Source organism: Cantharellus anzutake (genome assembly GCF_015039405.1).
Source record: "Cantharellus anzutake strain C23 chromosome Unknown EI90scaffold_5, whole genome shotgun sequence".
NCBI classification, from domain to species: domain Eukaryota; kingdom Fungi; phylum Basidiomycota; class Agaricomycetes; order Cantharellales; family Hydnaceae; genus Cantharellus; species Cantharellus anzutake.
The window spans coordinates 163,030-175,144 of record NW_024066955.1 but is presented as its reverse complement, the minus strand read 5'-3'; the positions used below and the strand labels follow the sequence as shown (position 1 = coordinate 175,144).

The following is a 12,115-nucleotide window of genomic DNA, read 5'->3' as shown; positions in this document are numbered from 1 at the left end:
GGCACTTATGCATTTATCGCACAAGTCAATCACCTCGTGAGGAGGTGAGGGATCTTCCCCAGCTTGGGTTAGATCGGTATGTCATGGAGTTCTAGGGGTATTAGGCCCTGCACTTACTCCACGTAAGTTTCTAAAACCTTCAGGGGCCACCCTGAGGTGGTTGCTACTGCCGGATCATGTTGATCCTCATCGTTGTCTGACGACGGCTTTTGGTTTGAATCTCCCATGATGGGAGATTGTGGTTTCTTAATAAACCGCTCGTTTCTTTTTAGCGTCGCTGCAGATGCGACCTTGCCCTTGCAGGCGTGTTTAGGTGCCACAGGCGCTACCGAGTCAGATGTTAAGAATGGATAGTTTTTTGTGGGTTGTGTTGTAAAACACACCTCATACACTTAAAAAAGTGTGAGGTCTCTGGGGTAGCTCAGCACACAGAGCCGTAAGTGATACAAATGTGTGTATTTTACGGTAGTGTGTAAGCAGTTACCCGGAGGTTCCCGCTTACCCATGTGACTATATGTATCTAATTACATGTGGCTCGGGGTTCAGGGCTATTGCCCTGACAGCAGCTAAGCATGTAGAAATTCTCCTGGATGTGTAGAGGGTCTTTTTCTATAATTCGGACTGTTGGATTTTTGTAAAATGCTCTGGTTGTCAAGAACGGTTGTAGAGCCATGAGAACTCATTTTTTTTTACAATTCCTCAGTCCAATTATCAGCTTTTACGATTCCAAGTAACTTTTGATTCAACTTTTTGTTGCATGAGACATTTGTGATGAGTTATAAAACTATACTTCCACAGGCTGCTCTGCAGCCAGTCTAGCTTACATAAGCAGTCCCGTGGGCAAGCTTTGCTTGCCCACCCCCAATATAAGGAGATAAGATGGAGGAGGAGGTCAAAGTCCAGAGGTGGAGATGTGACCGGAGTTCCGGAGGTGGAGGTGTAATGGGGTTCCGGTACAGAAGTCCGGAGCTGGAGGTATGGAGCATCACAACTCTGGTCTGGAAGGTACAAGGTTGGGATCGGACCCAGAGTAAACCGGAGTCGGACCGGAGGTTGTGTTGGACGTTATGTTGGAGCCAGGCGCTGTGCCATTGCTGTTTGTCCATTTGGTCCTTAATTTCAGAAGCAGTGAGCAGGAAGTCTCTAGGGGCATTTCTGGTCAATTTTAGACTGAGGGCCTAAAACGAGTATGTACAAGTGCCTGTATATAGGGGAGAGATGAAAGCACAAGGAATCAAAGGGCATCCGAATTGGAACAAAGGCGTCCGAACAGAGACAAAGGGGTGACAGAAATGGAGCGGTACCGAAGGTCATGGGTTGGACTCTGGGGTACATCTAAAAGGAGATAGGGAGGGTGAAGCCCAGAGGGGCAGGAGAATGAGGTGAAGTGGGGATGATGACTAACTGGCTAAAATGGAAGGAAGCAGTAGCCCAAATAAGGATGAGGGGAAAGCGTGAAAGATACATTACAAGCAGCGAAAGTGCTGGGTATGGTCCGTGGAGCTTGGAGGTTGTGGAGCTTACAGAGGTTGCGGAGGTGGGGTTGAAAGTCCGAGGAATACTGGCAATGGTGTTTACATAGAATGAGGTTACCAATGCAATGGACTTAAGCTGAGGTGGAGTCAAAGTCCGAGGTCAGGACCATGACGGAATCTCAGAGTGAAGGTACAGGCGGTGTCCGAGTATGGGGTATGGGACTGCAGCGGAAGGTCGTAACTTGACAGAGGTTTGGTGGAAGAGTGACAGAAGGAGAGGAGTGAGGGGAGGAATGAGAAGAGTGATGTTCAGTCCGAAGGTGGATATTGGAGCAGATGGAGATAGGGTAGGACTCTGGAGGTGATGAAGCGGAGGGTCCAGGAGTTGGATCGGGATCAGGTGTATGTACAGATATGACACCTGAGGTGAACGGGGGAACGGAACGTTACTGTCCCCAAACAAGTAAGCAAAACCCTTTCACCTTTGCACCAGGCTCAAGGTGTTTCCCCATAATGACTGGATGGACAATTGTTGTTTTGTTTGTTTGTTTAACTCTGGATATTTTACATGCTTGTACTACTCCCACTTAAGGGGCTTGAAGAGCATGGGGCTAGGCTGTTAGATGTGGGCAGATTCGGACGACTCCGGAATGGAATCGGAGACTTAGTGTGGAAGGACCTCAGCCTCAGCAACTCATGCGGAGCGCTGTGCCATTGCTGGTTGTCCTAGGGGTCCCTAATTTCGGATCTAGCAGAGGGGAAGTCTCTTGGGGGGAAATCAAGTCGATTTCGGACTGAGGTTACAAGTTACTATGTACATTGTATATAAGGAGGGGTCCAGAATCAAAAGGAGCAAGGGTACTCCGAAAGGAGACAAAGGGAGCTGGAAAGAGGAACAACACTGAGGGTCAAGGGTTTGACTCAATGGTGTTTCCCAAAGGAGGAGTGAAGGGCCAAGGCCCAAGGAGGATGGAAGGAGGATGGGAGTGGGGAATGGCCAGCTGACTGAATAGAAAGGAAGCAGCAGCCCAAATAGGAATGAGGGAGAATAGCAGAATTGAATGGAGCAATGCAATAGTTGCAAGGTCCGATGTAAGTCCAGAAAGTCCGAACTCGGAAGTTAAACTCCAGAATATTGGCAAACATAATTAAATGGAATGAGCTAACCAATACAATGGGTATAAGCGGAGGTGGGGTCAAAGTCTGAGGTCGGAGCTAAGACCGGAGGTTCCGGAGACAGAGATGCAAACAGGATTCTGGAGTGGAGGTCCAGAGTCAGGAGCATAGGTGTTGCATGCTCATCTGGGAGGTGTCGAGGTTGAGGTCAGACCCGGAATGTTCCGGAGTCGGACCAAAGGTGGTGTCGGAGCTGGAGGTGGGATAACCTCTTGGGAGTGGCAAGGAGAAGGTGACGAAAGGGAAGTAGGGCTCCGGAGTCAGTTTCAGAGTTCCGGGAGCCCAGAGCGGAGGTCGGGATTGTATGGATATGACATAGGCCCAAGGCATATTATCATACAATTTTTCTATACTAAGCTCCACCAGATTCTATCACCCCAGATAACACAAAGCCTGTTCATCTGGCCCAGGATTCGCCACTACACCTATAGTGGTAGACCCTATCATGAGACAATCATCTGTTGTCAGGGCACACACCCTGACTAGCCTGGACCCGGACCCGCGTCCGGACCCACTTCCACCTGCTGCACTTCCCGCATGCACGCACGCTCCGCATGCCGCATGCTCTGGGCCCGGTTCCTACCCCTTCATGTGACTTCCGGGTATCCCCGGAAGTTTTCCTGATATGGTGGCCACTGTGGGAAGATGAGAAGTTAGCTTCCTTCTCATCTTCTTACCCACAGTAGGTTGTGCCCTGGATAAGGCTGGTTACACCACAGGCTGTGGACCATAGGGGAGGGTCATGGGGACCCGGGAGTTGTCCCCCTGACACCAACATCACTCCAAGTGGAGGTTTGGCTGTAGGGTTTCCAAACACAGATCTTGTTGAAGTTAGCAGTCCAACACTACAGGCGGTCAGGGGCAGTAATCCACCTGGCACATCACCGCCAGATTGGAGGAGCTCGGACTGGACAAATTGAGCTTTGGGAGAGGCATCAGGGTGCTCCTGCAACTTGGCACTGGACCACAATGTTAGAATTCTTGGTACTATGGTGTTCACTATGACCAACTCACGTTTGGTGATGTTGAGTCCTGTGGTGTTTAGATTTACACCTATTACCTTTCTTGGTGACATCCGTGCCAAAGTCAGTGCGCATTCATAGCGCCTGACTATAAAACCCCAATTTTTTGGACAACCCAACCTTTCCTCAGTTCACGTACAACGGGACTGAGGTATGTTGGTTATCTCTTGTTCATCATCCATAAAACGTGTATCTAATATTCGTACACCAGCGACAACATCGCTAGGTGATTATTCTAATATACTTTTAGTTCACGTGCAACGGGACTGAGCGACAACATCGCTAGTCCAACATTTCGTCTTATACACAAAGCGTCCAGTTACCTTTGTAGTTTGCCCCATCTCATTTCCTTTGTCTTTCGCGTATCACTGTTGCCACTCACACATGTATTTAAGGGCGAAGCCTGCAGATACGGATACCCAACTAATCGACGGTATCCGACATCTCAGTGGGGCGCATCAACAGATCTAGAGCTGTAGGAGTCCCCGCTATTTATGTAAGGAGCAACGGGCACCATTCAAAACCGAAATACACGCTTTGGATGAGATTTTTTGGGGAAGTGAGATTCAGATTGAGAACAGTTTCGGTACCGATGATACGGAAGCAATCTCGATTTAGGCGCGCAAAACACCCACGATGTCTTCAAACCAATCTGAACACGCAAAATCTATCTTTCGGCCTAACATCACAGGCACAGCCTACGAACGGCACCAGAAGTACATTAGGGACTATGTGGATGTGTATGGTTCCTCATCACGACCTTCTACGTCAGTAACAAAGAGAACGGATTTTGATGTGTTAAAGGAGCGGCATCGGTACGTTGTGCCCTTCCCCTTGTGAACAGAAGGGCGACATTTGGGCACAACGTGCACTAGTTTCCTTCGAAGCGAAGAAGAAGCATCTTCTCCGACTCTTCCATGGGAAGAGAAGCTCGCCGCGAAGTATGAAGCATCTCTTTACAAAGAGTTCGCGGTCTGCGACCTTAAACATTACAAAATGGGCGGGGTGGGTGCTCTTACGGATTACTTCTGTTCGCACTGTTGACACGGGCATTATCCGTCTGTGTGAAATAGGTCGCCTTACGCTGGCGGACCGAAGACGAAGTTGTCGCAAGAACAGGGGAGACAACATGCGGCAATACACGCTGCGAACACCATCACCCTATCCCCAGTATCAACCCAGGAGTAGAACCCCCTAAGCTAGCTACGGGCAATACACGCTGCGAACACCATCACCCTATCCCCAGTATCAACCCAGGAGTAGAACCCCCTAAGCTAGCTACGCTCGAAGTTCCTTTCGCGTACGTTGAAAGAGGGGAGCAAAAGTCCGCTCTCGTGAAGCTCGTGCTGTGTCCTTCTTGTGTAAAAAAACTGACGTACAAGCAAAGGAAGAAGGAAGCTGAGGAAGAGACCCTTTCACCGGGGGGTCAGGATGAGGATGAGGGATGCGCAACGCCCCAAGCTGAGGATCACAGGGTCCGTAACGAGGATCACAGATCAGCAACTCAGGACAGAAAAAGAAGGGAAGAGAAAACCAGACGTAGTTACAGAGACCACAGGGATCATAGGGAATGGGGGAAAGGAGAAAGAGAAAGGGAGAGGGGCAGGGATTCTCGAAGGCATGAGAGACGTTCAGCTTCCCCTCCTCACAAGTGACGACCTGCGCATCCCAGATTGTATTATTGCAAGCATAACATGATCCTAATTACAGCGTCCGTGCGTACTCCTGATGTCTAGGCATTGATAAGAGATGTCTCGATTATCGATCCTTAACGAGGAGTCCAACCACGCAACCATCTAACATGTAGTCAAGGTTTACCCAAGAATGAGTCAGGGCTATCAAATGTGGCAGGTAGGGAAAATCAGACAGCATGTCGCGTTTCCGATCCTTGACTCACCAAATAGCCTCGAACCATCCCTCCCTGCAACCCGCAAAAGCTCCTTCTCTCCACCTGGATGAAATGGAAGGAATGGAGTAATATTGTAGACCTTCCCACCGAAAGCTGCCCAGGCATCATCGTGTTTGTTATGGAGCTTCAGTTCTGAAGGAGTGATTCGAAGGAGGATTGTGACGCCAGCCTGGAGAGTTGATCAGAGATTGTTGTACGAATAACAATAGTGGTAGCAGGACATACACGTAGATCCGTTCCTGAAGCTTTCAGTCTTGCCCAATCCAATGAAGAATGACCTGGAGCAAGTGCCACTTTCTCCCGCACCTTTGCTTTCTTATTCACATTTGGGGGAGGTTTCGTAGTCGATGGCGGAAGCGCAAGTCCACCCGAGGAAGAGCTCCCTACGGCCACGGTACCATTTGCAACACCGAGTCGTAACGGCAAGAAGGAAGGCGGCGGCATTCTCCTTGAATCTTCTGCTGCCGCACGGGCTGTGGGACCTGACGCAGAAGGCGAGGGAAATCCTGCGACTTCTTGCGATCGCTGAATGCTCCCCAAAGCAGGAAATGCTGGTGGACGATCGTCAGTTTCTGTGGCGTCGCCATCGTCCTCATCGTCCTCGACAGGAGGCGGGGAAACATTCAGTGTTAAGGCAGGTGAAGGATCGACATCCACTTGAGACGTTGGCGATGGGGTACTGACGCCCAAAGAAGCCAACCAGCGACGAAAATTCGTCTCCATACACAATATTTCACTAATTGCGTAGTTACTAGTCACTGAGTAATCAGCCGGGCGTTTGATTCCGCTTTTGGTGTCTAAGTTCCGACTGTGGCATGAATCTGCAACCAGGTATATATAATCATATTACTATTGACACTGATTAGCAGCTTACAGGGACAGCTTCTTTTAGAAAATCCTGAGCGATGGGTTTCTGGTTGCCTGCGCCGCGCCCGCCGCGGGTTTCGGTCAAGCTGTCCGTACAAGGCACATCGCTTGGGATATCAGTGATGCTGGACAAGAAGTTGCTTAAGCGCGGTTGGCGACCCTCGTGCGCTGATAATACCTGGACACGATCAAGATTTTGAAACGGAGAAGGATGATATTCAGTACTGCTTTGCTGGTCAGGGGCAAATTCTTTCCTATCTCTTTGCCACCCAATGCCTTCTCCAGGTTTGAGGATCATTCAACGCTCTCTTTTCAAGCATGCAAGGGTGTGAAAAACGCGTCAGTCATTCCATTTTGCATTTGAATCTCTTCCCTAATGGGCCGGATTCAGATCCTCCTGTAAATGCCAACCCTTTCATCTTCATCCTGACGCGGCAAAGAGATCTTTTCAGCAGGCTACCCTGAAGTCGACCTCACTCTCAGAGGGTTTACTTAAACTCATTGTCCGCCCATGTCGTCCGCGGCCTTAGCAGATGCGATCCCCGGAACATAGCACAATGTGCGCAAGACAGTGACTGGGCTCATTAAGGTTGCATGCCCCAGCATCGATGCGGGGAGAGGACGGTGAGTGCGTGACCAAGTCCTCTCTAAGCCGTCTCTTCTGAGATGCAGCGAGGCAAAACGACTACGCCCAAAAGGGAAACAGCCTGCGGAAGTTGCCGTCAAGAGTGCCTTTGTGCAAACCGCATATGCGACTTTGAATTACATAGGCGATACCTAGGATCAAGCGGACAGTAAACTGATGGTTTATGCGGGTGTTCCAAATCTCTGGTTATTGTGTTAGCGCCCTCGGCAACATTCGTTTGCGATCAGCTTATTAATATGAAAAAATTTTAGTTCTTCAATAGCGATCACTGGTTTCAACAGGTCGTCGTTCTGCGGTTTGCCTCCCTGACGGTATCCAAACTCTCACCGGATGTGATTTTCTCCTTACCAAATAGAAGATCATTGATTGCCTGCTACTAGCCCAAAAACCTCATGCATCCCTCTGCTTCGTTTTGAATTAGAATTTACCATTCCGCTATAAAGCTGAAGCCCTACTGATTGTTCTATCCCCTTCTCCCATCTCTTCCTGCTGCCCCTGCCCCCTTCCGTACACTACATACGCTTAACCCTTTGCAACGATGCGCAAATATGGGATTTCGTCAGAGGGTGCGTAACGCGAGCGGGCATTAAGTTTTTGACGGTAACACATGGCAACATTCAGAACTTGCCAAAGCTCGAGTAAGAAGTGCTCAGATTGACTCGGAACTCGCGTCAGAAGCATCATATGAACAACGCAAGCGCAACCAGGAGATTACTATCTTGTTCTTAGGTGATGTCCTTTCCGTTGTTGCATCTGCGGCAGAACAGCGTTTGTTCATCCTTATTCCACACATAGGACAAAGCGAGTCAGGGAAATCGACATTGCAAAAACAGGTCCGTTTGATTTGATCAACTGCTTCCAAGGCCGTGCTGTAACTATGGGCTAGTTCCAAATACTGTATGCCCCGCAAACGTTGGAGAGCGAGAGGGCAGCCTGGCGGGGCATCATGTACGTCCCCCGCCTTCATCCGTGTGGCTTTTTCGCTGCCCCTCACGGTGCCCTTCCTCCACCAGTTATGTGAATGTTATCGCAACTGTGCGACAGATATTCGAAGTTGTTGAACCAACCCAGAATGACCGAGATTACGTCCTACATGGGCGCTTCACAGAAGACGATAGAGGCAAGTGGGAGGGTCCATCAAGATTCACGCCAAGTCCAGCGGGAGAACCAAGTGCCCACGTCGATCTTCTCACTCTCCGGTATCGTTTGTCGCCCCTGATGAGTGTCGAATCGACTTTGGCCGAACGCTTGGGAGCGGGCTTTCATGTAGATGGAGAGACTGGTAGTCAAGAAATGTTTGTTCGTCGTGGGTGGCAGCAGTTACGACCTCGCGGAACAGGCTCAGAGGCGAAGGCTCGAAGAAAGCGCGGAATCCCTGAAGGTCGTCCAAGCTTGGAGATTGACGAGCAGCTGTATGAAGCATCAAGATTGATCGAGGCATGCAAGGACGATATCCATTTGTTATGGAACCACCCTACCGTCCAACGATTGATGATGAAGGGCAGGATTGTTGTGAAAGAATCATCTGATTTGTGAGTGTCTTTGCTTCGGCCCATGATTGACTCATGTTACATTACTTTGGGCAGCTTCATGAACGAAATAGATAGGATATCCTCTCTTGACTTTGTTCCTACGAATGACGATATTCTTTACGCCCGCATTCGTACAGTCGGCATTGCTGAATACACATATCAGCTCCAGTTTGGGGCCAAGATGCGGACATGGCGGATAGTTGATGTTGGTGGGACAAGAAGACAAGTAAGAGCTCCGTCCTCTTCGACGATCCGCTTCTGGTGTCTGAGTCCCACTGATGCGTTTCTAGAGACATGCATGGATACCGTACTTCGACAACGCAACAGCTATCATCTTCCTGTGTCCTGTGTCAGCGTTTGACCAATGGTTGGACGAGGACCCAACCACAAATCGTATCGAAGATTCGATGAAATTATTCTCCATCGTCTGCTCGTCGCCACTACTCAAGCGAACCCATATCGTTCTCTTTTTGAATAAGATTGATATCCTGAAGGAGAAACTAAAGAACGGGGCGAAAGTGCGCAAATCGTAAGTCTCCGTTCTGACTTGAATCCTGGATGAGGGATTGACAACTACATTAAGTATCCCGACGTATGGAAATCGGGAGAACGATGTGGACACGGTAGTGAAGTATTTCCAATCGCACTTTCAGACGGTTTTCCGGAAGAGCAATCCGCCCTCAGAATCCGGACATCAGGGGCAAGGTCGTCAAGTACGTCATGCCGGGTGGAGTCGTTGATTCACTCACTTATCACATCATCGTAGCTTTACGTGCATCAAACGACTGTCGTTGTAGGTACCTACTATACTGCATTTTGGAGACAGAATTAATCCCCACATAGAACACCGCCGACACTCGAAAAATGCTAGGCAACGGTACGTGCTTTGAGTTGCTTCCTGCCTTCTTGTCCTCTAATTGATAGCCTCTCCGTCCTATTAGTCCTCACCGCTATTGTAAAGGATCACTTCGAGTCCGTGATGTTAGTCTGAGCAAAAAACGGAAGATGCCACCTCTGAATGCTTGATCCTTCCCCTTCATTTCGGCCTCCTCCCCGAGGAATTCATTCCCGCTACAGTATCATAATCTATTGTAACATTTTTGCTCTCCTTTGTTTCTTTTTTTGTTCGTTTTGTCTGTGCTGATCGATTCACTTCAGATTTTCATCCATCTTTGTACACGATTTTGCAACTCCGACTTGACCCTTAGAGTCATGATGGTTATAATACTCGCCTGCACTTCACATAACCTAATGTTCGGCGTTGTTTGCATGCATCCATATCGAAGAATGAACTTAAATCGCATTGGGCCTCAAAGGGTAAGTAACACAATGATTCCCTTATAGCAGAAACCAAGTTATCAGGGAAAAGTGCAACAAGCGGGGGTCCTGATATGCTCAAATTGGAATCACTCCGTCAGTGACAGTAGGATGATATCGTTGTTTGTGTCTGTTAAGCCTCAGTGTTTTCCGACATGTTGTTACATTTGCTGGCAATGCGCTCGCGAACGGCCGCCTGTTCACTGTTTCAGTGCCGACTACTTAACGCCATGCCTACTCATATCCCTTATCCACGGCTCGACAATATCGAGGATCTCACGAAATATCGCCCTGGCGGGTACCACCCCGTGTCGGTTGGGGATGTCTTTGCAGGTCGATACAAGGTCCTGCACAAGTTGGGATTCGGAGGTTCATCCACCGTCTGGCTCGCTCGAGATCAAAAGTTCTCCAATGACTCAGGAAGTCTTGTGACTCTTAAAATCCTGTCTGCCGAACAGTCATCCAAGCCAATGGGGATCCCAGACTTATATGTTTCCCGAGCATTGGACAAATCCTCCGGAACCCTTCATCCCGGCCGACAGCATCTCCCTGTCATCCGGGACCATTTCTCACACGAAGGTCCAAACGGGTCCCACCTTTGTCTAATTTCTCAATTCGCCGGACCTAGTTTATTCGCTATTCTTGAATGTCCGGGAAGAATGTCCGGTAGCAGGCGGCTTCGAGCAGATTTGGCGAGGAAGGTCGCGAGACAAGTGGCTAATGCGGTGAATCTCTTACATTTAGCAGGAATCGTCCATGGAGGTTTGCAAAAAACAAAAAAGATTGTCTTGGCCATCCGTTTCGCGTTAACTCTTTCTTTGATGCAGACCTCACGCCATCCAACATCCTCTTCCAAGTATCCGATACAGTCCACCAGTGGTCTAACGATGATGTCTACCGAAACTTGGGTGGTCCCACCCTCGAAAACATCGTCATTCATAACCGTCCTTTACAGGTCGTGGCTGCCATCGACATCTCCCGTCTTTCCACTCCATCGCTGCTACAAGAGGACGCCCTCCTCGTTGATTTTGGCCAGTCCTTGCTCACAGATCTCCCCCCGCCAAACTATGTGCCCGCCACTCCGCTCCATTACCTCTCCCCTAACGCATTTTTTGACTCAAAAATTGGCTTCGCCTCCGATGTCTGGGCCTTGGCATGCACAATATTTGAGACCAGAGCAGGATCGTCGCTGTTTGACCCCTTTCTCGGTAGCGATACCATAATCCTCAAACAAATTGTTGAAACGCTGGGGAGGTTCCCAGACCCATGGTGGAGTTCTTGGCAGGCCCGACAACCATGGTTTGACAAGACAGGCAAAGCGAAGCCAGAAGAAGAACAGAGAAAAGAAGGAGTGTTACTGACTGCGGTCGAGACTTCGCTTCGTGAAAGATTGCGCGAGATCGGGCAGTGGGATGATGCCCCCGATGTTGATGAAGGGGACATGATTGAGAAGACAGGGACGAGACTTGAAGAAGCGGAGGTTGAGCTTCTCGGAGATCTGTTGGAGAAGATGTTAAGGTATAATCTTCAGGACAGCAGGACCTTTATGACTGAAGTGCTACAACATCCATGGTTTGTATACAATTGATTCCATGGCATGTGTTCCTTGGGTTTTGTGTGTTGCTTTTTGCAAATAAATTTTGTGCATTAGTCTCATGCAGGCTAGTTGTTTAAGGCTGAGACCCTATCAAAGGTGTTTTTTGCACAGATAGGGCTACTAATCAGCAAATGGTCCACATTCAGTTTGGCCACTTCTGTTACCTGCACAGCAGTGTCACTCTGCCCTGGCATAATTATGTAGTTTGTGTCAGGGCATACCCCACCTGACCCTGTGCTGCACCCTGTGCTGCCCTACTGTCATATCCATACATACCCGATCCCGATCCGACTCCCGGACCCCCATCTCCACCACCTCCGGAGTCCTACCCTACTGCTGTCTGTTCCGATATCCACCTTCGGACCTGACACCACTCCTCCTCTTACCCCTCATGCCACCTCCACCCTCCCATCCTTCCCCTACCTTCTCTCCATCTGCTCCAATACTCACCTCAGACTGAACATCACTCCTCTCGCCACCCTCCTCCTCTTACTCCTCACGACACCTCCACCCTTCCATCACTCTCCTACCCTTCTCCTGTCCGCTCTGATACTCACCTTCAGACCTGACACCT

At 49.4% G+C, this 12,115-nt stretch overlaps 4 protein-coding genes across 4 annotated transcripts; 3 read left to right on the top strand and 1 right to left on the bottom strand.

Moving 5' to 3' along the window:
- Window positions 1-4,309: 4,309 nt before the first annotated feature.
- EI90DRAFT_2966106 (folate-sensitive fragile site protein Fra10Ac1-domain-containing protein) lies at window positions 4,310-5,394 on the top strand (the record flags this gene model as incomplete). Its single annotated transcript, XM_039055556.1, has 3 exons — window positions 4,310-4,488; window positions 4,549-4,678; window positions 4,747-5,394. The coding sequence occupies 3 exons, from the start codon at window positions 4,310-4,312 to the stop codon at window positions 5,326-5,328; spliced, it is 891 nt and encodes a 296-aa protein (XP_038921674.1). The 3' UTR covers window positions 5,329-5,394.
- Window positions 5,184-6,391, bottom strand: EI90DRAFT_3035161 (cytochrome b5-like heme/steroid binding domain-containing protein). Its single transcript, XM_039058587.1, has 3 exons — window positions 5,808-6,391; window positions 5,571-5,751; window positions 5,184-5,508 (listed from the first exon to the last, which is right to left on the bottom strand). Exons 1-3 carry the CDS (start codon window positions 6,303-6,305, stop codon window positions 5,432-5,434), a joined length of 756 nt encoding a protein of 251 aa, XP_038921673.1. The 5' UTR covers window positions 6,306-6,391; the 3' UTR covers window positions 5,184-5,431.
- Window positions 6,392-7,886: 1,495 nt separating this feature from the next.
- EI90DRAFT_2906974 (guanine nucleotide binding protein, alpha subunit) lies at window positions 7,887-9,367 on the top strand (the record flags this gene model as incomplete). The annotated part of the gene is made up of 6 exons (XM_039054270.1): window positions 7,887-7,928; window positions 7,982-8,043; window positions 8,109-8,627; window positions 8,682-8,853; window positions 8,918-9,156; window positions 9,211-9,367. Coding segments are annotated over 6 exons (1,191 nt in total), but the record flags the coding sequence as incomplete, so codon positions are not given.
- An 807-nt stretch (window positions 9,368-10,174) lies between these two features.
- EI90DRAFT_2906243 (kinase-like domain-containing protein) lies at window positions 10,175-11,532 on the top strand (the record flags this gene model as incomplete). The annotated part of the gene is made up of 2 exons (XM_039054240.1): window positions 10,175-10,706; window positions 10,772-11,532. 2 exons carry the CDS (start codon window positions 10,175-10,177, stop codon window positions 11,530-11,532), a joined length of 1,293 nt encoding a protein of 430 aa, XP_038921671.1.
- Window positions 11,533-12,115: the final 583 nt, after the last annotated feature.